At 70.4% G+C, this 24,340-nt stretch overlaps 2 protein-coding genes across 3 annotated transcripts; both read right to left on the bottom strand.

The window, feature by feature from the left end:
• Positions 1 to 1,895: 1,895 nt before the first annotated feature.
• Positions 1,896 to 7,291, bottom strand: PLAUR (plasminogen activator, urokinase receptor). 2 transcript variants are annotated; one of them, XM_075907424.2, is made up of 7 exons: positions 6,468 to 7,291; positions 4,811 to 4,921; positions 3,810 to 3,956; positions 3,580 to 3,729; positions 3,131 to 3,268; positions 2,764 to 2,910; positions 1,896 to 2,481 (listed from the first exon to the last, which is right to left on the bottom strand). In XM_075907424.2, the coding sequence occupies exons 1-7, from the start codon at positions 6,493 to 6,495 to the stop codon at positions 2,231 to 2,233; spliced, it is 972 nt and encodes a 323-aa protein (XP_075763539.2). In that variant the 5' UTR covers positions 6,496 to 7,291; the 3' UTR covers positions 1,896 to 2,230. The 2 variants fall into 2 exon arrangements, with proteins under 2 accessions (XP_075763539.2, XP_075763538.2); XM_075907423.2 differs by lacking the exon at positions 6,468 to 7,291 and adding an exon at positions 5,663 to 5,819.
• A 3,819-nt stretch (positions 7,292 to 11,110) lies between these two features.
• Positions 11,111 to 24,340, bottom strand: LOC142819543 (urokinase plasminogen activator surface receptor-like). The gene is made up of 7 exons (XM_075907450.2): positions 24,181 to 24,340; positions 19,348 to 19,464; positions 17,762 to 17,905; positions 16,754 to 16,897; positions 16,223 to 16,357; positions 14,712 to 14,864; positions 11,111 to 13,719 (listed from the first exon to the last, which is right to left on the bottom strand). The coding sequence occupies exons 1-7, from the start codon at positions 24,227 to 24,229 to the stop codon at positions 12,902 to 12,904; spliced, it is 1,560 nt and encodes a 519-aa protein (XP_075763565.2). The 5' UTR covers positions 24,230 to 24,340; the 3' UTR covers positions 11,111 to 12,901.

The following is a 24,340-nucleotide window of genomic DNA, read 5'->3' as shown; positions in this document are numbered from 1 at the left end:
GGCCCCGGTCGCCGGCAGGGCCCGGTTCATGGGCTGTTCGCCGTGCCGATCCCCTGTGACGCCTCGGGGTGGGGCTGGGCCGTCTCCCCGCGGGGCCCGGGGTGCAGACTCCCAGGCCCCTGCTGCAGCGCCCCACGATCCCCAGGGAGAGCCCCTCAGCGTGCCGGCCCCCTGGGTGTCAGAACCCCCCGGGTTAGATCACAGACCCCCCCCCCGCCTCCTGGGACCCCTCCTGGGGGGGGCACCCCTTCTCGAGGCCCACACCCGCGTGAGACCGCCAGCCCCTCCGCCTCCTGGAACCGCTTCTCCCGGCCTCCCGCACTCCTGGCTCTTGCAAGCCCCCTTCCTTCCCCTGCGCCCAGTCACTCACTGCCGGGTGCTCCATCCACGGGGTGCAGCCCATCCCACCGCTGCCACCACTGTCACCGAGTTGGGGGGGGGGTCCCTAGGCCCCCCCTGCAGCCAGACGGGACTCTCAGGCGGCAGGTAGAAGTGAAGGTCTATTGGGTCCCAGGGACACAGCGCAGCTCAGACTTGTTGTTAGAGGAACCAGGAGCCGCCCGTCTCGGGGAAAGGGGGTCCCGGAGCCCCAGCTCTGGGCCCCTGCCCAGCCCCCCAGGCCAGCCAGGCTCCCTTCTCCCCCAAGCCAGCAGAAAACTAACTCCCTCTCCCAGCCCGTTCCCAGCCCCCAGGCCGCCCCGTCTTCTGCGTCCAGGTCCCAGCTGCGATCTCCTGTCCCCTGGGCCTCAGGCCGGGAGACACTGAACCTCCTTCCCCAGTGAGTCCTGCCCGGCCTCCCCTCCTCATGCAGGCAGTGCCCGGGGAAACTGAGGCACCCCCCCCCACACGGGACAGTCGGACTCGCATGCAGCACAACAAAGCCAGCAGCGCATGTAATCCTGAACACAAGAGCGGGCCCAATCCCTCCTCCGGCACAACTGAGTAGACAGGGACCCCTTCCCCGGCCTGAGCTGCAGCCACTTCTGGGGCGGAGCGCGGAGGCTGTCGATACACAGTCAAGGCGAGGCAGGAGGGCCGGGCGGGGGGGAGGGGCAGGGGGGGGCTGGGCGCAGTGGGGGTCACAGGCAATGTCCCCTCACATCTTCTCTGTCCGCGTGCGGCTTTTTTCCACCCATGCGTGATTGTGCCCCACCTGCAGAAACAGCTCACAGGGACTTGGGGGGCGGGCCAGGGGGCTGGGAAGGGAAATCAGGGGCATGGGGGCCCAGAGCCTCTCTGAGGTGTAATGGTTAGAGCTGGGAGCCAGCAGCTCTGGAAGGGGAGTGAGGGCTAGTGGGTGGGGTGGGGGTGTGGCTGGGACGCACAGAACCGGGATGGGGGGGGGATGGACATACAGACTCTGCTGAGAAACAGACACTGTCTCAAATCCCCCCCCCCGCAATATCTACAGCGCCCCCCCCACACGTCCACCTCCCCCCCCAGGCCTCCGCCTCTGGCAGCTGCACCCCCCACATCCTCTGACACACACACAATATAACGCAGCTGAAGCCACAACCGGCCTCCTGCCACAACAGCGCCCAAGCCGCAATCAGACACTTCCCCTAGAAGGGGAACTCGCACCCTGCGAGAATCGAAGAAGCCCCCAATCAAACATCACACACACGCCACCCTCCCATCCGCAGCACCACACACACACACGGCAGGGCAGCTGCAGTGCGGCCCGGGGTGGGGTGTGTGTGTGTGTGGGGGGGGGGGGCTGGCTCACAACCTCCCCTCCCCCAGTGCCACCGGGTTGTCCCTTTGGAAGCTGGCAGGAGCCCGGGGGATCCTGGCACCCCCCAAATGGCCCCCTCTGCTCCTGAACCCAACCTCCCCCTCCCTGCCCCCACAAAGCACCCACCCAAGACAGCGCCCCCTGCTGGGCAGGGCGGGAATTACAATAAAATAAAGTTTATTAACAAATGACCAACCAACCATAACTTATAATAAAATAATCATAATAAAAAACCAGGCTCCGGGGCCTGTCAGCTGCCGGCAGCTGGGTGAGGGGCTGGGGGGACCCCCGGGGGACCCCAGCGGTGGGTTGAGTTGGACAGGCCTTAGCACTGGGGAAAATAAATTATAGACCTTCACATCCCCGGAGGGCTTCCAGGATTGAGGGGGCAGGGCAGTGGGGCGGCTCACACGGTGTGGGGGGAACAGCCCCCCTGCTCTAACCACTAGCCCCCGCGCCCCTCCTGGAGCTGGGAGAGAAGCCAGGCGCCGGGGCTCAGCCGGTGCGGGGCAGGCGGGCGCGCAGGGCCAGGAGCGCGGCACCGCACAGCAGGGCGGGCTGGGCCGCGGGCCGGGGGCTGGCCTGGCTGCGGGGCAGGGGGCCCCCCTGGATCTCGCTGTTGCAGAAGTTGCCGCGGCAGCAGCGGGTCCGGGCGCCGGCCAGGCCCTTGTAGACGGCGCTGTAGGGGGCGGCGCACCAGGCCGGGCTGGCGCAGCCCTTCAGCACGGCGCCCGGCCCCGCCAGCGCTGCGGGGGGAGGGCACGAGAGTGAGACGGGGCCTGGAGCCGGCCCCCGAGCCGCCGCCTGCCCCTCCCCCCACGGCCCTGCCCCCGGCCACGCGCCCCTCCCCCCGCTGCCCCGGCCACGCACTCCTCCCCCCGCTGCCCTGCCCCCAGCCACGCGCGCCTCCCCCCGCTGCCCTGCCCCCATCCACGTGCCCCTCCCCCCACTAGCACAGCACCCCCAGCTCAGCCCCAGCCTGGCTCCTGCCGCCCGGCGCCCCCTGCTGGTTCTGCAGCCTGGCTCACCGTGGCTCCCCACAGCCTCCATGCAGTGGGTCATGGGCCCCTGGCACTGCACCGGGGTGACGTTCTCGGGGGCGCAGCCGTGGCTGGAGTTCCCTTCGCAGGCGTAGCAGGTGGCCCCGTTCAGGGGCAGGGGGGAGTCCAGGTATTCTGGGGGGAGCAAGGGCAGGATGGATCCCCAGGCAGCCCCAAAATGGCAGGTGCCCCTCACTCCCGCCCCACAGCCCCTGCGCCCCAGCCCTGCCGGTGCCCCTCACTCCCGCCCCATAGCCCCTGCCCCCCAGCCCTGCCGGTGCCCCTCACTCCTGCCCCCCAGCCCTGTCAGTGCCCCGCCCCACAGCCCCTCCCCTGCACGCCGCGGTGGGGGTACCCTGGGTGCTGTTGTTGCACAGGCTGGAGTTGCAGCACTGCAGCAGGTAGAAGCTGTCCCGGTTGTGGAAGCCTAGGGGCTCCCGGCACCGCGTGATCCGCCCGCAGCCTTTGACGCGCCGCTCGTCCTGGGGAAACTCTGGGGATGGAGAGAACAGGCCTGACACGGCCCCCCCTCCAGGGGGGACTGGCCGGCTGGAGCCGGGGGCCGGGGGGGCGATCCAGTCTGGGGGGCTGGCTTGGCGGGGGGGGGGCAATGGGGCTGATCCAGCCCAGGGAATTGGGGGCAGGGAATGGGGCTGATCCAGTCTGGGTGAGGACTGGCTGGCCCAGGGGGGCAGGGAATGGGGTCAGTCCCCTCTAGGGGCGCCAGCCCCGGCCCAGCCTTGGGGGATGGCTCCAAGAGGCAGGGGCTGTGGGGCGCTGGGGTCCGGGCGGGGCTCCGCTCACCTTCAGGCATGGAGATGGCCGTGATGTCCACACATTGCTCCTGGGGGTCCAGGCACCGGATGCGCGGCACGGAGGGGCCGTGGCAGGAGTGGTCGGAGGAGACGCAGGAGAAGCACTCCAGCTGGATGGGGGAGGAGATGGAGGGGAGGGCTGTGGGGAGAGAGGGGGGTCAGTGGGGAGCCCCGGGGGAGGGGGGGACCCGGGGGACCCCGGCGGCTCTGGGGACTGACCGTTGGGCGCCCCCTGGTTGCAGAGGTCGGTAGCGCAGTGCTCCTCCGCCAGCAGCACCACGTGCCCGTGGGAGACGAAGGAGATGGAGTTGTTGGGTTTCCCCGCCACGTCGCAGCCCTTCTGGATCCGCTCGGAGACCCCGGAGCCTGGCGGGGAGAGGAGCGAGTCAGCCATCGGCAGGGCTGGGGCAAGGGCTGTGGGTCGGGAGTGGGGGCACCGGCGGGGCTGGGGGGGCACTGGGCCGGCAGGGGATGCGGGTTGGGAATGGGGGCACTGATAGGGCTGGGGGGGGAGGGCTGGGGTGGAGAGCCAACAGGGGCTGTGGGTCGGGAGTGGGGGCACCCGCAGGGCTGGGGGGGGTTGGGCTGGCAGGGGCTGTGGGTTGGGAATGGGGGCACTGGTAGGGCTGGGGGGGGGAAGGGCTGGGGGGAGAGAGCCAACAGGGGCTGTGGGTCAGGAGTGAGGGGCACTGGCAGGGCTGGGGGGCACTGGGCTGGCAGGGGCTGCTGGTGGGGGGCACTGGCGGGGCTGGGGGGGCACTGGGCCGGCAGGGGATGAGGGTGGGGGGCACTGGCGGGGCTGGGGGGGCACTGGGCCGGCAGGGGATGAGGGTTGGGAGTGGGGGGCACCGGGCTGGCAGGGGCTGCAGGTCGGGAGGGGGGGCGCTGGTGGGGTTGGGGGGGGCGCTGGGCCAGCAGGGGCTGCTGGTGGGGGGCACTGGCGGGGCTGGGGGGGGGCACTGGGCCGGCAGGGGATGAGGGTTGGGAGTGGGGGGCACCAGGCTGGCAGGGGCTGCAGGTCGGGAGGGGGGGCGCTGGTGGGGTTGGGGGGGTGCTGGGCGAGCAGGGGCTGCGGGTCGGGAGCGGGGGGCACTGGCGGGGCTGGGGGGGGGGCGCTGGGCCGGCGGGTCGGGAGCGGGGGGCACTGGCGGGGCTGGGGGGGGGGCGCTGGGCCGGCGGGTCGGGAGCGGGGGGCGCCGCCCGGTCCCGGGGGTGCTCACGGGCGAGGGTGGTGAGGACCGTCGTGCGACACCATCCCTGCTGCTCCCCACAAGTCTCCGTGTCCTGGCAGCTCCGGTCCCCGTCGCAGGAGAAGCACCGCAGGGCGGCCACTGGGGGAGAGACCGGGCGTAGCAGAACAGACCCCGCTGCTCTAACCACTCGGCCCCGCTGCCCTCCCGGAGCCGGGGAGAGAACCCAGGGCCCGACAGCGGCTGGTTCGCAGGGGCCCGCAGCCCGAGTCTGTAGCCGTGGGGCGGGCCACACACGCCTCAGCGCCCCCCCCCCCCCCCGCTTCTCCTTCTCCTTCCCCTCTAACCGCAGCCCGGCCTGGCTCACGGTGAATCACAGCTAAGGGGAAATGAGGCGAAAAATTCCCCCCCCCCCCCCGCGCTCTGGGGCTGATCCGCTCCCCCGGGGGCCCGCCTGCTCTTTCAGGGGCGCCCCTCAGCTCACAGCCCCCCCCCACACATCCCCCACCTGGCAGGAAAATTCCTTCCCCCCGCTGGTTTCTCTTAGCCACCCCCGGCAGGATCTGACTCAGGACTGAGACGGAACCAACCCCCCCCCCCCGCGTCCGTCCGGCTGCAGAGAGCCCCCCCGGGACAGAAACCGGTCTCCCAACCCCCCCGCTTTAACCACTAGTCCCCCGTCCAGACACAGAAAGCAGGCGCCCCCCCCGCCCATAGACAGCCCAGGCGCCAGCCCTAACCACTAGTCCCCTCGCCCATAGACAGCCCAGGCGCCAGCTCTAACCACTAGTCCCCCCGCCCGGAGACAGAGCCCAGGCGCCAGCCCTAACCACTAGTCCCCTCGCCCATAGACAGCCCAGCCGTCCCGGCTTCAGGCGGTACCTTGGCCCAGCAGCGCCCCCAGCAGGACGCATCGCCACACGGACTCCATGGCCTCGGGGCTCGAACTCGCGGCGCGGAGGGCCGGGCTGCTCTGCCCTGGCGCCAGCGCCGGGGCCGCCTTAAGAACCTTCCCCGCCCTCCCCCGCGCCTGGACACACCCCTTCCCCCCCTTCCCGCTGCCGGGCTGGGGCGGGGATCCCGGGGGCTCTGAGGGTGGGTGTGTTAAAGCAGGGGAGTATATGGGGGGGGCCCATGGGGCGGGGCTGGGGGAGGGTTCTGAGGAGAGGTGGATTAGAGGGGGGGGATATAGGGGACCCCATGGGTCAGGGCTGGGGATTATGGGGGGAGACAGGGGACATGGGGGCCCCATGGGGCAGGGCTGGGGGTTATGGGGGGAGATGGGGGCCCCATGGGGCAGGGCTGGGGGTTATGGAGGGAGGCAGGGGGGAGATGGGGGCCCCATGGGGCAGGACTGGGGGTTATGGGGGGAGATGGGGGCCCCATGAGGCAGGGCTGGGGGTTATGGGGGGAGACGGGGGGATATGGGGGCCCCATGGGGCAGGGCTGGAGGTTATGGGGGGAGACGGTGGATATGGGGGCCCCATGAGGCAGGGCTGGGGGTTATGGGGGGAGACGGTGGATATGGGGGCCCCATGGGGCAGGGCTGGGGGTTACTGGGGCCCCCTGAGGGGAGGTGGGTCAGAGTGGGGGTATATAGGGGTCCGGGGGGCGGGGGTTAAAGAGCAGGGAGTTCTAAGGCAGCAGAACATTCTATGCCCCCCCAGGCCCCACTTCTCAGACTCACCCCATGTTTTTCTACCATTGCGACACATCTGGTCAACAACGTAAGCGCAGCCGGGCGGGCGATGACATTTTGGGTGGATAAAGTACAAACCCAGTGAAACGCTGTAACACTTCACACACACATTCCGCTTTCAGCTGTTGCCGACCCCCGACACCGCTGGGGAAACACTGTTCTAGGGGGTCCTGTGGGGCGTGGGGCAGGCTGGCTGGCTGGCTGCCTTGCCGGGCCCTTAGGGTCTAGGGTTGGGGGGTGGAGGGCCCCGTGGGGTGTGACCTGGCGTCATGTCTGGCCAGGGCCGGTGGAGGATAAAAGCCCTACTACTGCTGCTGGCTTGTGGCTGTGGCTCCCTTCCCTGGGACAGGGTGCAATGGAAGGGGGGATCCCCAGGACTCGGTTCTGGCCCTACTGAGGCGCCCCAGGGCCCTTTATGGGGTGCAGAGTCTCAGGCTGAGGTCCCCACAATGCACGTGGGCAGGTGGGGCTGGGAGCCAGGATGCCTGGGTTCTACCACAGCTCTGGGAGGGGAGTGGAGTCTAGTGGTTGGGGGGGGGGCTGGAAGCCAGCACACCCGATTTCTGCCCCAGCTCTGGGACCTGAGGGGGGAGTTTCTCTGGCCTGCGTTGCCCCAGGTCAGGCTGGATGGTCACAAGGGTCCCTGTGGCCACGGAATTTGTGTGTGGCACTGTGTGTCACCGCGCACGTGTGACACGAGGCCTTGTGCTCAGGCCGCCGGCTGGCTCGCGGGATGGCGCTGGGGTGAGCAGGACGTGGATGGAAAACGTTCCGGGCAGGCCCAGGCGCCCTCCTGCGCCCCGTTCTGGGACGAGGCTCACACAGAACCCCCCCACTGCTGACACCCCCTGGTCTCACACGCAGACACACACACCCCCTCACACGCTGACACCCCCCCAAACGCTGACACCCCCCCAAACGCTGACACCCCCCTCCCGGTCTCACACGCAGACACACACACACCCCCTCATATGCAGACAACCCCCTCACACGCTGACCCCCCCTCACACACTGACACCCCCCCTTCCGGTCTCACACGCAGACATGCCCTCTCACACGCAGACACCCCTCCTCCTGCTCTCACACACAGACACACATCCCCCCCTCACACGCTGACACCCCCCTCACACACTGACACCCCCCTTCCGGTCTCACACGCAGACATGCCCTCTCACACGCAGACACCCCTCCTCCTGCTCTCACACACAGACACACATCCCCCCCCTCACACGCTGACACCCCCCTCCTGGTCTCACATGCAGAAACACCCCCCCTCTCACACGCAGACACCCCCCTCACACGCTGACACCCCCCTCCCGGTCTCACACACAGACACACCCCCCCCCCCACACACACACTGACACCCCCCTCCTGGTCTCACACGCAGAAACACACACACACCCTCACACTCTGACACCTCCCCTCACACGCTGACACCCCCTTCCCAGTCTCACACACAGACACACACACACACCCTCACACACTGACCCCCCCCCTCCTGGTCTCACACACAGAAACACAACACCCCCTCACACGCTGACACCCCCCTCCTGGACTCACATGCAGACCCCCCCCACAGACACTCCCTCTGTTCTTACACACAGAACCCCCCTCACATGCAGACCCCCCCATTCTCACACAGACCCCCTCACACTCAGACACCCCCCTTGCCCGTTCTCACACACAGACCCCCCAACATGCAGACACCCACCTTCTCACACGTAGATTCCCCCTTGTCACACGCAGACCCCCTAACACGCAGACACTCCCCCGATCTCACGCAGACCCCCCCTTGTGGCAGGAGACACGCCCGGCCTGTTCTCACACGTAGACTCCCCGCTGTCACATGCAGACCCCCCCCCAGTTGTTTTACGCAGCAGAAAGCACCGGCCCGTTCAGTAGAATTGGGAACGGAAACTGGACACGAAACCCCAAACCACTTCCCCTTCCTGAGCTGGACAACTCCAGCCCCTCTCCTGCCCCCCCCCATCCCTGCCAGCCGCCTCACTTCTCACCCCCCAACCACAGCCCGTCCCCCTGCCCCAGCTACCCCTCCCCACCCCCAACCACAGCCCCGTCCCCCTGCCCCAGCTACCCCTCCCCACCCCCAACCACAGCCCCGTCCCCCTGCCCCAGCTACCCCTCCCCACCCCCAACCACAGCCCGTCCCCCTGCCCCAGCTACCCCTCCACACCCCCAACCACAGCCCATCCCCCTACCCAGCTACCCCTCCCCACCCCCAACCACAGCCCCGTCCCCCTGCCCAGCTACCCCTCCACACCCCCAACCACAGCCCGTCCCCCTACCCAGCTACCCCTCCACACCCCCAACCACAGCCCGTCCCCCTACCCAGCTACCCCTCCCCACCCCCAACCACAGCCCCGTCCCCCTGCCCAGCTACCCCTCCCCACCCCCAACCACAGCCCGTCCCCCTGCCCCAGCTACCCCTCCCCACCCCCAACCACAGCCCGTCCCCCTGCCCCAGCTACCCCTCCACACCCCCAACCACAGCCCATCCCCCTGCCCAGCTACCCCTCCCCACCCCCAACCACAGCCCCGTCCCCCCTGCGACACTGCGGGGTGTGTGTGTGTTTGTGTTGCTTGCCCAGTGTGGCTGGGGGTTGTTAACGTCCAGCCAAGGACGGGGCCATGCCCCAGGCCTGGCCGCCCCATCGCCCTGCCTGGGAGCCGGGCCTGGCTCGCTGGGGACCGGCCTGGTGTGCCGGGCGCTGCCCCCACCCTGCCCCAGGCAGCCGAGCGCTCTGGAGTCTTTCCCCCGCATGGGTTTCCCCATGTTGCTTGGGCCTCGGAGGTGACAGGAGGTTGCTGTTTCAGTGCCCACCACAGGCCAGACGGCTCGGGGGCCAGATGCCAGGGTGAGGGGTGGCACAGGAAGTGTGGGGACATGCACGGAAAGCAGCCCCCCACCCCACCGCCTAAGCAGACACCTTCTCCCCATTGTATAGCAGGGGAAACTGAGGCAGGCAGCTTCCAGCCCGTGGTCTGGCCCACAAGCTGGGCCCCTCAGAGGAGGTTTTGAAGGAACAGGACGGGGGGGGGGGGCGGATGCACCTCACTGGCTCTGCCAGGAAAGGAGGAAGCGCCCGCCGTGGGGTGAGGTAAGCCAGTGACCTCATAGCGCAGCAAGTCTGGGAGGAGAGTGGGGGCTAGTGGTTAGAGCAGAACAGGCCTTCTGGGCTCTCCCCCACAGGGATGATGTCTCACCTACAAGAGGCCCCTCCCCTCCCCGAAACCCAGGTCAGCCTGAGTCACCAGGAGCTCCGGATGTGACCTTTGCCCCCCAGGCACTGCATGGTGCCCCACCCTGGGAACCCAGCCTCGCCCGAGGGGGGCCCTGGCTCCTTATTTGCCCCCCTGGGGCTTGTTCTGCTGCCTCCCAGCATCTTCCCTGCTGCACCCCCATCCCTGCCCCTAAGCCCCCCATATCCCTGCCCTGCTGTGCCCCCCATATCCCTGCCCCGCAACCCCCATATCCCTGCCCTGTGAGCCCCCCATATCCCTGCCCCTAAGCCCCCCATATCCCTACCCTGCAACCTCCCATATCCCTGCCCTGTGAGCCACCATATCCCTGCCCCGCAACCCCCCATATCCCTGTCCCGCAACCCCCATATCCCTGCCCTGTGAGCCCCCCATATCCCTGCCCCGCAACCCCCCATATCCCTGCCCCGCAACCCCCATATCCCTGCCCTGTGAGCCCCCCATATCCCTGCCCCTAAGCCCCCCATATGCCTACCCTGCAACCTCCCATATCCCTGCCCTGTGAGCCACCATATCCCTGCCCCGCAACCCCCCATATCCCTGCCCCACAGCCCCCCATATCCCTGCCCCGTGAGCCCCCATATCCCTGCCCCGTGAGCCCCCCCATATCCCTGCCCCACAGCCCCCCATATCCCTGCCCCGTGAGCCCCCCAGTATCCCTGCCCTGTGAGGTGCCTGCTGCGCCCCGCTCCAGTCTCTGGCAGCTGCCGCCCTTTGCCATTCCCTGGACAGCCCCCTGCTGCGTGTCCCCAGCTCCCCCCACCGTGCCCAGCCCCCCTCAGCGTGCCGGCTTGTGGGGCGTGTGCAGGGGTCGCTGATGAGACAGGGCCAGGAATCCCAGGAATCCTCCTGGCCCCAGGCCAGCCCAGCCACTCACAGCCACGTGCCTGGCTCCAGGCAGGGAGGGGATGGGGGGGCAGGATGTCTGGATTCTCACCCAGCTCGGGGGGGGGGGGGGTTGCAATGGGTTCTGGGGGGCAGCGGCTCTAGGGGAAGAGGAGGGGCAGCTGGAGGCCAGGGTGCCTGGTTGGCTGAGCAGCCTTTCCAGGGTGCTCCTGCCAAGGATGTGAGGAAAGTGTGGGAGCAGCGGGGGAGGGGCGCTCATGGGAACCCCTAAGCCATGGCCCCCCTAGAATTCAACAGGGACCCCTAATCTAGCAGCAGCTGCCATGGCCCCAAGAGCTGCCACTGCTGGTGGCTGGTCCAATGCTGGCAGCGTCAGCAGAGCTGGGGGTCAGGACGGGGACCCTTGGCTGGGATCCTGGGGTGAGGGGTTTCTCCACGCAGGGGGGTAGGGGCTGACCCGCCCTCTCCCCAGGCCCGGGGGGCAGGCAAAGGCAGTGGCCACGTAGGAAGGAAAACTCTTTATTGGGGCCCTGCCAGCGGGTGGCACCGTGGGGGGAGCAGACAGCAGCCGAGCCGGGCGCCGCGGGGGGAGCAGACAGCAACCAAGCCGGGCGCTGTGGGGGGAGCAGACAGCAGCCGAGCCGGGCGCCACGGGGGGAGCAGACAGCAGCCGAGCCGGGCGCTGTGGGGGGAGCAGACAGCAGCCGAGCCGGGCGCTGTGGGGGGAGCAGACAGCAGCCAAACCGGGCGCCATGGGGGGAGCAGACAGCAGCCGAGCCGGGCGCCACGGGGGGAGCAGACAGCAGCTGAGCCGGGCGCTGTGGGGGGAGCAGACAGCAGCCGAGCCGGGCGCCACGGGGGGAGCAGACAGCAGCCGAGCCGGGCGCTGTGGGGGGAGCAGACAGCAGCCAAACCGGGCGCCATGGGGGGAGCAGACAGCAGCCGAACCGGGCGCCACAGGGGGAGCAGACAGCAGCCGAGCCGGGCGCCACGGGGGGAGCAGACAGCAACCGAGCCGGGCGCCGTGGGGGAGCAGACAGCAGCCGAGCCGGGCGCCGTGGGGGGAGCAGACAGCAGCCGAGCCGGGCGCCGTGGGGGGAGCAGACAGCAGCCGAGCCGGGCGCCGTGGGGGGAGCAGACAGCAACCGAGCCGGGCGCCGTGGGGGGAGCAGACAGCAGCCGAGCCGGGCGCTGTGGGGGGAGCAGACAGCAGCCGAGCCGGGCACTGACGGACGCAGTGATACATTAAGTCCGCACCAGAGGGTGCAGCTGCGGGCGTGTCACTGAACCGGGGACCACGCTGGGGACGAGGTGCAGCCAGCTGAGGGGTGGATGGACCTTGGGACCCACCGCCTCAGTTTCTCCCCCCCAGCGGTACTAAGGGGGCAAGGGGCAAATGGGAGAGATTTGTCTGCCAGGGTGAAATTCTGCTAGAATAAATACTTAACCTGGCAATAACAATAATGTGCACGTGTGTGTCTTGGCACTCTGCCCGTTTGTGTATCAGCGAGGGGGGTGTGTTCCTGTGTGTGTCCTTGTGTTTGTGAGCCTGCGAGGTGTGTGTGTGGTGTGTGCATGGTGTGTGTTCCTGTGTGTTGTCGGCCCTGCCTTGTGAGTCCTTGTGTTTGTGAGCCTGCGAGGTGTGTGTGTGGTGTGTGTTCCTGTGTGTTGCCAGGACTGCCTTGTGAGTCCTTGTGTTTGTGTGTCTGTGAGGTGTGTGTGGTGTGTGTTCCTGTGTGTTGCCAGGACTGCCTTGTGAGTCCTTGTGTTTGTGTGTCTGCGAGGTGTGTGTATTTGGACAGTGTGCAGGTGTGTTTTTGTTTAGTGAAAGTGTGTGGGGGCGAGGAATGCTTGCCCTGTGTGTGTGTGTGTGTGTGTGTGCGCGCGCCATCTGGCAGTGCTGTGTCTGTGTACGCAATGTGTGTTGTGTAGCACCCCCTACCAACCCAGGCCTTTGACAGGCAAAAACATCCCTTTGGTATCTCAAGGGTTAACGGGTCTGTTGCTGGTCCAGTACAGCGCGCTACAATCCACACGGATCGCCCTACAGCGTGGATAGGGCCCTGGAGAGCAGCCGCCGCTCCAGAGCTCCCAGCCCCTGGGAAATCTCCCTCTGCCACCACCAGTATGGGGTCTATGACACGCAGGGGGAGCAATTTCCGTTTCCGCCAGCCAGGCAGAGCGGTGTCACCTGCACGGGTGACCCTCAGACAAACCCAAGGAACCCGGCGTCCGGCGTCCGGCTCCGATACTGGTGGGGCGGGGGCGGGGGGGGGGGGCTGGTTTCCGCGCTGGGCTCAGGGCAGCAGCGCTGCCAGCAGCAGCAGGAGGCAGGGGAGACTGAGGCTGCCGCGGAGGCGGAAGGCGCCGCTGGGGGCGGGCAGGCGCGGTGTCTGGGGAGCCCGGGGGCGGGTGTAGACGGAGCCGCCGGTGTTCGTCACAGGCCCCTTCGGCTCCGGCCCCGGGGTGCTGGTGTTGTCGCGGGCACCTCGCAGGGCGTCGCTGGGGGTTTCCACGGTGATGGGGAAGGAGATGGAGGGCCAGTCCCGGTCGCCCTCGATGCGCTCCCACCTGCCCTCCGGCCGGGCAGTGCCACGGGACGCCTGACCGCCAGCCGGAGCCACGGCCAGGGGCTTGGTGCCGAGCGTTTTGTTCTGCCCGCCGGAGGAACCAGCCCAGCCCTGGGAGAAGCTCCTGTTCTGGCCCACGGGGGAGATGGCCTCGTGGCCGCCTGTGGCCAAGCGCCCAGGGTGCGGGGTGACGTCCTGTCTGCCTGAAGGGGGTGCGGCGTGGTACCACCGCCCTTCGGAACTCCTGGTGGTCGCCGCCTCCCGGTCGCCGTGGCCCCCTGCTCCCCCGGCAACAAGGGCCACGTCCTTCCCGGCGACGGGCTTGGGGATGCCGCTGGGCGTGGTGGCGCGGGCGGGGGCGGGGGGGCTGGCGCCAGGCCACCCCTCGGCCACGTGCCCGTTCATGATGCGGGTGTTGCAGAGGCTCCCGGTGCAGCAGAAGACCTCGGCGTCGTCCAGCTCCTGCACCAGGGCCAGCAGCGAGCTCTGGCACATGGCCGGCGTGGCACAGCCCTTAAAGGTCACCAGGACCGAACCGGCGCCCCCTGCAGGCCAGAGGGCAGAGGGTCAGGACTCCAGCCAGTCCCTGCCCCAGCCGGCGCCCCCTGCAGGGCACAGGCCCCGTGCCCCTTCCCCGCCCCCCAGCCAGTCCCCGCCCTCAGCCGGCGCCCCCTGCAGGCCAGAGGGCAGAGGTTCAGGACTCCAGCCAGTCCCCGCCCCCAGCCGGCGCCCCCTGCAGGGCACAGGCCCCGTGCCCCTTCCCCGCCCCCCAGCCAGTCCCTGCCCCCAGCCGGCGCCCCCTGTAGGAGACAGGCCCTGTGCCCCATTCCCCACCCCCCAGCCAGTCCCCGCCCCCAGCCGGCGCCCCCTGCAGGAGACAGGCCCCGTGCCCCTTCCCCGCCCCCCAGCCAGTCCCCGTCCCCAGCCGGCGCCCCCTGCAGGGCACAGGCCCCGTGCCCCTTCCCCGCCCCCCAGCCAGTCCCCGCCCCCAGCCGGCGCCCCCTGTAGGAGACAGGCCCAGTGCCCCTTCCCCGCCCCCCAGCCAGTCCCCGTCCCCCAGCCGGCGCCCCCTGCAGGGCACAGGCCCCGTGCCCCTTCCCCGCCCCCCAGCCAGTCCCCGCCCCCAGCCGGCGCCCCCTGTAGGAGACAGGCCCTGTGCCCCTTCCCCGCCCCCCAGCCAGTCCCTGCCCCCAGCCAGTCCCCGCCCCCAGCCGGCGCCCCCTGCAGGGGACAGGCCCCGTGCCCCATTCCCCGCCCCCCAGCCAGTCCCCGCCCCCAGCTGGCGCCCCCTGCAGGGCACAGGCCCCGTGCCCCTTCCCCGCCCCCCAGCCAGTCCCTGCCCCCAGCCAGTCCCCGCCCCCAGCCGGCGCCCCCTGCAGGGGACAGGCCCCGTGCCCCATTCCCCGCCCCCCAGCCAGTCCCCGCCCCCAGCCGGCGCCCCCTGCAGGGCACAGGCCCCGTGCCCCTTCCCCGCACCCCAGCCAGTCCCCGCCCCCAGCCGGCGCCCCCTGAGGGAGAGGCCCCGCGCCCCACTCACCAGAGTGGCTGCGGCCGATCCCCTCCAGGCACATGTTGTGCTGCCCCACACAGGACATCGTGGTCATTGAGCTGACGGTGCAGCCAATTTCGTCCTCGTCTGCGCAGCTGTAGCATTGCAGCCCGTTGTGCAGCTTGGCCTCCGTGTGGAAATCTTGGGAGGGGGTTGGATCCATGAGCCTGTCAACCTGATACCCCCAGCCCCTCCCATCTGATTAGACCATGGGCCCATCTACCATGGTATCCTGCCTCCTCCCCCATCAGCTCCATGGGCCCATCTACCCCGGTATCCTGCCTCCTCCCCCATCAGCTCCATGGGTCCATCTACCCCGGTATCCTGCCTCCCCCCCATCAGCTCCATGGGCCCATCTACCCCGGTATCCTGCCTCCTCCCCCATCAGCTCCATTGGCCCATCTACCCTGGTATCCTGCCTCCTCCCCCATCAGCTCCATGGGCCCATCTACCCCGGTATCCTGCCTCCTCCCCCATCAGCTCCATGGGCCCATCTACCCTGGTATCCTGCCTCCTCCTCCATCAGCTCCATGGGCCCATCTACCCTGGTATCCTGCCTCCCCCCCTCATCAGCTCCATGGGCCCATCTACCCTGGTATCCTGCCTCCTCCTCCATCAGCTCCATGGGCCCATCTACCCTGGTATCCTGCCTCCTCCTCCATCAGCTCCATGGGCCCATCTACCCTGGTATCCTGCCTCCTCCTTCATCAGCTCCATGGGCCCATCTACCCCGGTATCCTGCCTCCTCCTCCATCAGCTCCATGGGCCCATCTACCCCGGTATCCTGCCTCCTCCTCCATCAGCTCCATGGGCCCATCTACCCCGGTATCCTGCCTCCTCCTCCATCAGCTCCATGGGCCCATCTACCCCGGTATCCTGCCTCCTCCTCCATCAGCTCCATGGGCCCATCTACCCCAGTATCCTGCCTCCTCCTCCATCAGCTCCATGGGCCCATCTACCCCGGTATCCTGCCTCCTCCTCCATCAGCTCCATGGGCCCATCTACCCCGGTATCCTGCCTCCTCCTCCATCAGCTCCATGGGCCCATCTACCCTGGTATCCTGCCTCCCCCCCCCCCATCAGCTCCATGGGCCCATCTACCCCGGTATCCTGCCTCCTCCTCCATCAGCTCCATGGGCCCATCTACCCCGGTATCCTGCCTCCTCCTCCATCAGCTCCATGGGCCCATCTACCCTGGTATCCTGCCTCCTCCTCCATCAGCTCCATGGGCCCATCTACCCCGGTATCCTGCCTCCTCCTCCATCAGCTCCATGGGCCCATCTACCCTGGTATCCTGCCTCCTCCTCCATCAGCTCCATGGGCCCATCTACCCCGGTATCCTGCCTCCTCCCCCATCAGCTCCATGGGCCCATCTACCCTGGTATCCTGCCTCCCCCCCCCCATCAGCTCCATGGGCCCATCTACCCCGGTATCCTGCCTCCTCCCCCCACCCCTGGCTCAGCCCCATGGGTCTGTCTCATGCCCCCGCCAGGTGGGTACCGGTGTCCTGGTGGTTGCACAGGGGCGTGCTGCAGCAGCGGGCTTGGATGGCGCGGGAGCTGGAGTGGAAACCCAGCCCGTCCTGGCAGCGCGAGAGGCTGGCGCAACCCTTCAGCTTCGTGTTGGCAAACTCCCCTGTGTGTGGGGGGGGAGGGTATCAGGGGTGTGCAACCCCCACCCCCAGTAAATCCTGTCTTCCCCTCCCCCACCCCCAGCGCTTCCGGACCTCCCCTCCCCTCCCCCACCTCCACCCCCATCCCCAGCGCCTCCTGTCCTCCCCTCCCCTCCCCTCCCCCACCTCCATCCCCAGCGCCTCCTGTCCTCCCCTCCCCTCCCCCACCCCCATCCCCAGCGCCTCCTGTCCTCCCCTCCCCTCCCCTCCCCTCCCCTCCCCCACCTCCATCCCCATCCCCAGTGCCTTCTCCCTTCCCCTCCCCTCCCCCACCTCCATCCCCATCCCCAGTGCCTCCTCCCCTCCCCTCCCCTCCCACCCCCAGCACCTCCGGTTCCCTCCCCGCTTTGCCCCCTTACCCAGGGTGCCGGTGACGTCCAGGTCCAGGCACTGGTCCTGGGAGCCGGTGCAGCCCAGCTGGGTGCGGGCAGACGGGGGGCACCAGGCGCCCTGGGAGGTGCAGGCGTGGCAGCGCAGCTGGTTGGGGGTGGCCGGCTCAGGGGCTGTGGGGAGAGAAGGGGGGTCAGGGGGCCTGCTAGGTGGGGCAGAGATGCTGGCGGGCGGAGGAGCAGGGCCGGGGCAGAGGCACTGGGGTTCTAGGGGGTGCAGGGAGGGGTCACAGGAGGGGTCCTGGAGAGACAGGGGGTGGGGAGGGTGCCGAGGGCACTGCTGCTGGCTGGGGGGGGCGGGTGCAGGGAGGCCCGAGAGTTATGGGGGTGGGGAGGGGGCTCTGGGGGTACAATGGGGTCCTGTGGGTGCTGGGCCACGATCCCGGGATGCAGGGAGTCCTGGGAGGGTTCAGGGGGCCCCAGGGTGTTTGTGCAGGGGGGTTCCGGGGGTGCAGGGAGTCCGGGGGTGCAGGGGGTCCGGGGGTGCAGGGGGTCCGGGGGTGCAGGGGGTCCCAGGGGTGCAGGGGGTCCGGGAGTGCAGGGGGTCCGGGGGTGCAGGGGGTCCGGGGGTGCAGGGGGTCCCAGGGGTGCAGGGGGTCCGGGGGTGCAGGGGGTCCCGGGGGTGCAGGGGGTCCGGGGGTGCAGGGGGTCCGGGGGTGCAGGGGGTCCGGGGGTGCAGGGGGTCCTGGAGGTGCGGGGGTCCCGGGGGTGCAGGGGGTCCGGGGGTGCAGGGGGTCCGGGGGTGCAGGGGGTCCGGGAGTGCATGGGGTCCGGGGGTGCAGGGGGTCCCGGGGGTGCAGGGGGTCCGGGAGTGCATGGGGTCCGGGGGTGCAGGGGGTCCCGGGGGTGCAGGGGGTCCCAGAGTGTGTGTGCAGGGGGTCTCGGGAGTGCAGGGGGTCTGGCGGTGCAGGGGGTCCCGGGGGTGCAGGGGGTCCGGGGGTGCAGGGGGTCCGGGGGTGCGGGGGTCCGGGGGCTCACCCAGGCTGGCGGCGTTGCAGGCATCGCCCTGGCAGTGGCGGGCCCGGTAGCTCAGCGCCAGCAGGTGGGAGCTCAGCGCCAGAGCCTCGTCGGGCCGGGCGTGGCGGGCGCAGCCCTTGGACACGGTCTGGAAGCGCAGGAAGGCTGCGGGAGGGAGGGGGGTCACCGTGAGAACCAGCCCAGCCCCCCCCGGAAGCCCCTGAACCCACCCCCAACCCGCCCGGCCCCTCACAGCCCCCCGCCCCCAACCCGCCCCGTACCCCCCAACCCGCCCGGCCCCTCACAGCCCCCCGCCCCCAACCCACCCCGTACCCCCCAACCCGCCCGGCCCCTCACAGCCCCCCGCCCCCAACCCACCCCGTACCCCCCAACCCGCCCGGCCCCTCACAGCCCCCGCCCCCCAACCCACCCCGTACCCCCCAACCCGCCCGGCCCCTCACAGCCCCCCGCCCCCAACCCACCCCGTACCCCCCAACCCGCCCGGCCCCTCACAGCCCCCCGCCCCCAACCCACCCCGTACCCCCCAACCCGCCCGGCCCCTCACAGCCCCCCGCCCCCAACCCACCCCGTACCCCCCAACCCGCCCGGCCCCTCACAGCCCCCCGCCCCAACCCACCCCGTACCCCCCAACCCGCCCGGCCCCTCACAGCCCCCCGCCCCAACCCACCCCGTACCCCCCAACCCGCCCGGCCCCTCACAGCCCCCCGCCCCAACCCACCCCGTACCCCCCAACCCGCCCGGCCCCTCACAGCCCCCCGCCCCCAACCCACCCCGTACCCCCCAACCCGCCCGGCCCCTCACAGCCCCCCGCCCCCAACCCACCCCGTACCCCCCAACCCGCCCGGCCCCTCACAGCCCCCCGCCCCCAACCCACCCCGTACCCCCCAACCCGCCCGGCCCCTCACAGCCCCCCGCCCCCAACCCACCCCGTACCCCCCAACCCGCCCGGCCCCTCACAGCCCCCCGCCCCCAACCCACCCCGTACCCCCCAACCCGCCCGGCCCCTCACAGCCCCCCGCCCCCCCCCCAACCCACCCCGTACCCCCCAACCCGCCCGGCCCCTCACAGCCCCCCGCCCCCCCCCCCCTCACAGAGCCCCCCCCCCCTGCCCCCAACCCACCCCGTACCCCCCAACCCGCCCCCCGCCCCCCCCCCTACCCCCCAACCCCCCGCCCCCACACCCACCCCGTACCCCCCAACCCGCCCGGCCCCTCACAGCCCCCCGCCCCCAACCCCCCAGCCCCCCGCCCCCCCCAACCCCCCACCCCCCGCCCCTCACAGCCCCCCCCCCCACCCACCCCGTCCCGGCCCCTCACAGCCCCCCGCCCCCCCCAACCCCCCACCCCCCGCCCCTAGCCCCCCGCCCCCCCCAACCCCCCCCCGCCCGGCCCCTCACAGCCCCCCGCCCCCCGCCCCCACACCCACCCCGTACCCCCCAACCCGCCCGGCCCCTCCCGGCCCCTCACAGCCCCTTGTTACTCCGCCCCCTTTTCCAGGTTGTAACCCAGTCAGGTGCCAGGCCTCTCGGCTGTGACTGTGCCCCCCCCTCCGCACTCACACGCCCCCCCCCCCCCCCCCGCACTCACTCACGGCCGCGCTGCGCACCGCGGTCCGGCAGCTGGTCTCGCCCGGGCCGCAGGTCACTTCCACCTCCTCCGGGCAGCCGAGCTCCCCCCGGCAGGACTTGCACCTCAGCCCGCAGCCTGGCCCAGGGAGACAGAGCGGGGGCATCAGAGCCGGGGACCGGCCCCCTCTGACCACTAGACCCCACTGCCCCCCCATAACCCGGCACAGAACCTGAGAGTCCTGCCCCAGCCCCTCCTGCTCTGACCACTAGACCGCTCTGCCCCCCCATAACCCGGCACAGAACCCTGGAGTCCTGCCCCAGCCCCTCCTGCTCTGACCACTAGACCCCTCTGCCCCCCATAACCCGGCACAGAACCCTGGAGTCCTGCCCCCAGCCCCTCCTGCTCTGACCACTAGACCCCTCTGCCCCCCATAACCCGGCACAGAACCCTGGAGTCCTGCCCCAGCCCCTCCTGCTCTAACCACTAGACCCCTCTGCCCCCCGTAACCCGGCACAGAACCCTGGAGTCCTGCCCCAGCCCCTCCTGCTCTGACCACTAGACCACTCTGCCCCCCGTAACCCGGCACAGAACCCTGGAGTCCTGCCCCCAGCCCCTCCTGCTCTGACCACTAGACCCCACTGCCCCCCCATAACCCGGCACAGAACCCTGGAGTCCTGCCCCCAGCCCCTCCTGCTCTGACCACTAGACCCCACTGCCCCCCCATAACCCGGCACAGAACCCTGGAGTCCTGCCCCAGCCCCTCCTGCTCTGACCACTAGACCCCACTGCCCCCCCATAACCCGGCACAGAACCCTGGAGTCCTGCCCCCAGCCCCTCCTGCTCTAACCACTAGACCCCACTGCCCCCCATAACCCGGCACAGAACCCTGGAGTCCTGCCCCAGCCCCTCCTGCTCTGACCACTAGACCCCTCTGCCCCCCATAACCCGGCACAGAACCCTGGAGTCCTGCCCCAGCCCCTCCTGCTCTAACCACTAGACCCCACTGCCCCCCATAACCCGGCACAGAACCCTGGAGTCCTGCCCCAGCCCCTCCTGCTCTGACCACTAGACCCCTCTGCCCCCCGTAACCCGGCACAGAACCCTGGAGTCCTGCCCCCAGCCCCTCCTGCTCTGACCACTAGACCCCTCTGCCCCCCCATAACCCGGCACAGAACCCTGGAGTCCTGCCCCAGCCCCTCCTGCTCTAACCACTAGACCCCACTGCCCCCCATAACCCGGCACAGAACCCTGGAGTCCTGCCCCCAGCCCCTCCTGCTCTGACCACTAGACCCCTCTGCCCCCCATAACCCGGCACAGAACCCTGGAGTCCTGCCCCAGCCCCTCCTGCTCTGACCACTAGACCCCTCTGCCCCCCGTAACCCGGCACAGAACCCTGGAGTCCTGCCCCCAGCCCCTCCTGCTCTGACCACTAGACCCCTCTGCCCCCCCTAGCCAGGCACAGAACCCTGGAGTCCTGCCCCCAGCCCCTCCTGCTCTGACCACTAGACCCCTCTGCCCCCCCATAACCCAGCACAGAACCCTGGAGTCCTGCCCCAGCCCCTCCTGCTCTAACCACTAGACCCCACTGCCCCCCATAACCCAGCACAGAACCCTGGAGTCCTGCCCCCAGTCCCTCCTGCTCTAACCACTAGACCCCACCGCTCCCGCCCCCCAGCCAAGTACAGAACCTGAGAGTCCTGCCCCAGTCTCCCCTGCTCTAACCACTGGTCCTCACTGCCCCCCCAGCCAGGCTCAGAAGCCGGGAGTCAGGGCCGGGCGCTGGGAACCGGCTGGGTCTGTTTGCTGGTTCCCCTCCTCCTGCCGGGCGGCTTGTGCCAGCTTCACCCTTGAGGGGGCGGGAGGCGTCGCTGGGCGTTTATCTGGGATCCGGAACGGCCTGTTCCTGGGGTGGGGCCTCCCTGAAACCTGGGAGCCGGCTCAGGCAGCAGGGAATGGGCTAAGTTCTATCTCCTGCTCTGGGAGGGGAGTGAGGACTAGTGGTTAGAGCGGTGCAGGGTGGGTTCCTGAGAGCCAGGGCTCCTCCTAGTCGTAGTCATTGCCTCCCCCTTTCAGGGATGCTGCCCTCGTGCCTCAGTTTCCCCACTCACCTGGTCCCAATGAGTGTCTCCCACGTGCTTTGCCACCCCGCCCCCCCAGCCAGGCTCCCTTGTCCCCCTGGTGGGGGGAGGGCTGTGCCCTACAGGCCCACAGACCCGGTTTCCCACCCCTCCGCCTCGCCTGCCCGGCCAGAGGAACGTCGCCCCCCACAGGCCTGTGAGACCAGGCGCCGCGTTGCACCAGGCGCTGCTGCCCTGCGCCCCATTGGGCTCCCGGCGCGCCCGGAGCCTGGACACAAACTGGGGCCCCTGTTCTGCCAGGCGCTGCACGGGCCCCGCACAGGGATGGGACCACGCCGGGCGCTGCACGGGCCCTGAACAGGGATGGGACCACGCCAGGCGCTGCACGGGCCCCGCACAGGGATGGGACCACACCAGGCACTGCACGGGCTCTGGACAGGGATGGGACCACGCCAGGCGCTGCACGGGCCCTGGACAGGGATGGGACCACGCCGGGCACTGCACGGGCCCTGGACAGGGATGGGACCACGCCAGGCGCTGCACGGGCCCTGCACAGGGATGGGACCACGCCAGGCGCTGCACGGGCCCTGGACAGGGATGGGACCACGCCGGGCGCTGCACGGGCTCTGGACAGGGATGGGACCACGCCGGGCACTGCACGGGCCCTGGACAGGGATGGGACCACGCCGGGCACTGCACGGGCCCTGGACAGGGATGGGACCACGCCGGGCACTGCACGGGCCCTGGACAGGGATGGGACCACGCCGGGCACTGCACGGGCCCTGCACAGGGATGGGACCACGCCGGGCACTGCACGGGCCCTGGACAGGGATGGGACCACGCCGGGCACTGCACGGGCCCCGGACAGGGATGGGACCACGCCGGGCACTGCACGGGCCCCGGACAGGGATGGGACCACGCCGGGCACTGCACGGGCCCCGGACAGGGATGGGACCACGCCGGGCACTGCACGGGCCCTGGACAGGGATGGGACCACGCCGGGCGCTGCACGGGCCCTGGACAGGGATGGGACCACGCCGGGCACTGCACGGGCCCTGGACAGGGATGGGACCACGCCGGGCACTGCACGGGCCCTGGACAGGGATGGGACCACGCCGGGCACTGCACGGGCCCTGCACAGGGATGGGACCACGCCGGGCACTGCACGGGCCCCGCACAGGGATGGGACCACGCCGGGCACTGCACGGGCCCTGGACAGGGATGGGACCACGCCGGGCGCTGCACGGGCCCTGGACAGGGATGGGACCACGCCGGGCGCTGCACGGGCCCTGGACAGGGATGGGACCCCGCCGGGCGCTGCACGGGCCCTGGACAGGGATGGGACCACGCCGGGCACTGCACGGGCCCTGGACAGGGATGGGACCACGCCGGGCGCTGCACGGGCCCTGGACAGGGATGGGACCACGCCGGGCACTGCACGGGCCCTGGACAGGGATGGGACCACGCCGGGCACTGCACGGGCCCTGGACAGGGATGGGACCACGCCGGGCACTGCACGGGCCCTGGACAGGGATGGGACCACGCCGGGCGCTGCACGGGCCCTGGACAGGGATGGGACCACGCCGGGCACTGCACGGGCCCTGGACAGGGATGGGACCACGCCGGGCACTGCACAGGGATGGGACCACGCCGGGCACTGCACAGGCCCCGCACAGGGATGGGACCACGCCGGGCACTGCACGGGCCCTGGACAGGGATGGGACCACGCCGGGCGCTGCACGGGCCCTGCACAGGGATGGGACCACGCCGGGCGCTGCACGGGCCCTGGACAGGGATGGGACCACGCCAGGCGCTGCACGGGCCCTGGACAGGGATGGGACCACGCCGGGCGCTGCACGGGCCCTGGACAGGGATGGGACCACGCCGGGCACTGCACGGGCCCTGGACAGGGATGGGACCACGCCGGGCACTGCACGGGCCCTGGACAGGGATGGGACCACGCCGGGCGCTGCACGGGCCCTGGACAGGGATGGGACCACGCCGGGCGCTGCACGGGCCCTGCACAGGGATGGGACCACGCCGGGCACTGCACGGGCCCTGGACAGGGATGGGACCACGCCGGGCACTGCACGGGCCCTGGACAGGGATGGGACCACGCCGGGCGCTGCACGGGCCCTGGACAGGGATGGGACCACGCCGGGCACTGCACGGGCCCTGGACAGGGATGGGACCACGCCGGGCGCTGCACGGGCCCCGCACAGGGATGGGACCACGCCGGGCACTGCACGGGCCCTGGACAGGGATGGGACCACGCCGGGCACTGCACGGGCCCTGGACAGGGATGGGACCACGCCGGGCACTGCACGGGCCCTGGACAGGGATGGGACCACGCCGGGCGCTGCACGGGCCCTGGACAGGGATGGGACCACGCCGGGCGCTGCACGGGCCCTGGACAGGGATGGGACCACGCCGGGCGCTGCACGGGCCCTGGACAGGGATGGGACCACGCCGGGCGCTGCACGGGCCCTGGACAGGGATGGGACCACGCCGGGCACTGCACGGGCCCTGGACAGGGATGGGACCACGCCGGGCGCTGCACGGGCCCTGCACAGGGATGGGACCACGCCGGGCACTGCACGGGCCCTGGACAGGGATGGGACCACGCCGGGCGCTGCACGGGCCCTGGACAGGGATGGGACCACGCCGGGCGCTGCACGGGCCCTGGACAGGGATGGGACCACGCCGGGCACTGCAAGCAGCTGGGAATTGAGCCAGACGTCCTGAGGCCCCCCCCCCCCCGGGGCGCCCTTACCTGGTGCCAGCAGCGCCAGCAGTGGAATCAGGGCTAGCCCCCTGGCCATGGTGAGAACGTCGGGGCCCCCTCGCCCGTCCTGCGTCCGTCTGCCCTTCCCTGCCAAGCCCGAGAGCTGCCTCTCGTTACCCCTAAGTACCCACGCGGGGCCTGGCCCCTC

This window comes from Pelodiscus sinensis, chromosome 22 (assembly GCF_052426305.1).
Source record: "Pelodiscus sinensis isolate ZL-2025 chromosome 22, ASM5242630v1, whole genome shotgun sequence".
In the NCBI taxonomy this organism is placed as follows: domain Eukaryota; kingdom Metazoa; phylum Chordata; order Testudines; family Trionychidae; genus Pelodiscus; species Pelodiscus sinensis.
Note: the sequence above shows the minus strand (reverse complement) of the source record. Positions and strands in the feature narration are given on the sequence as shown.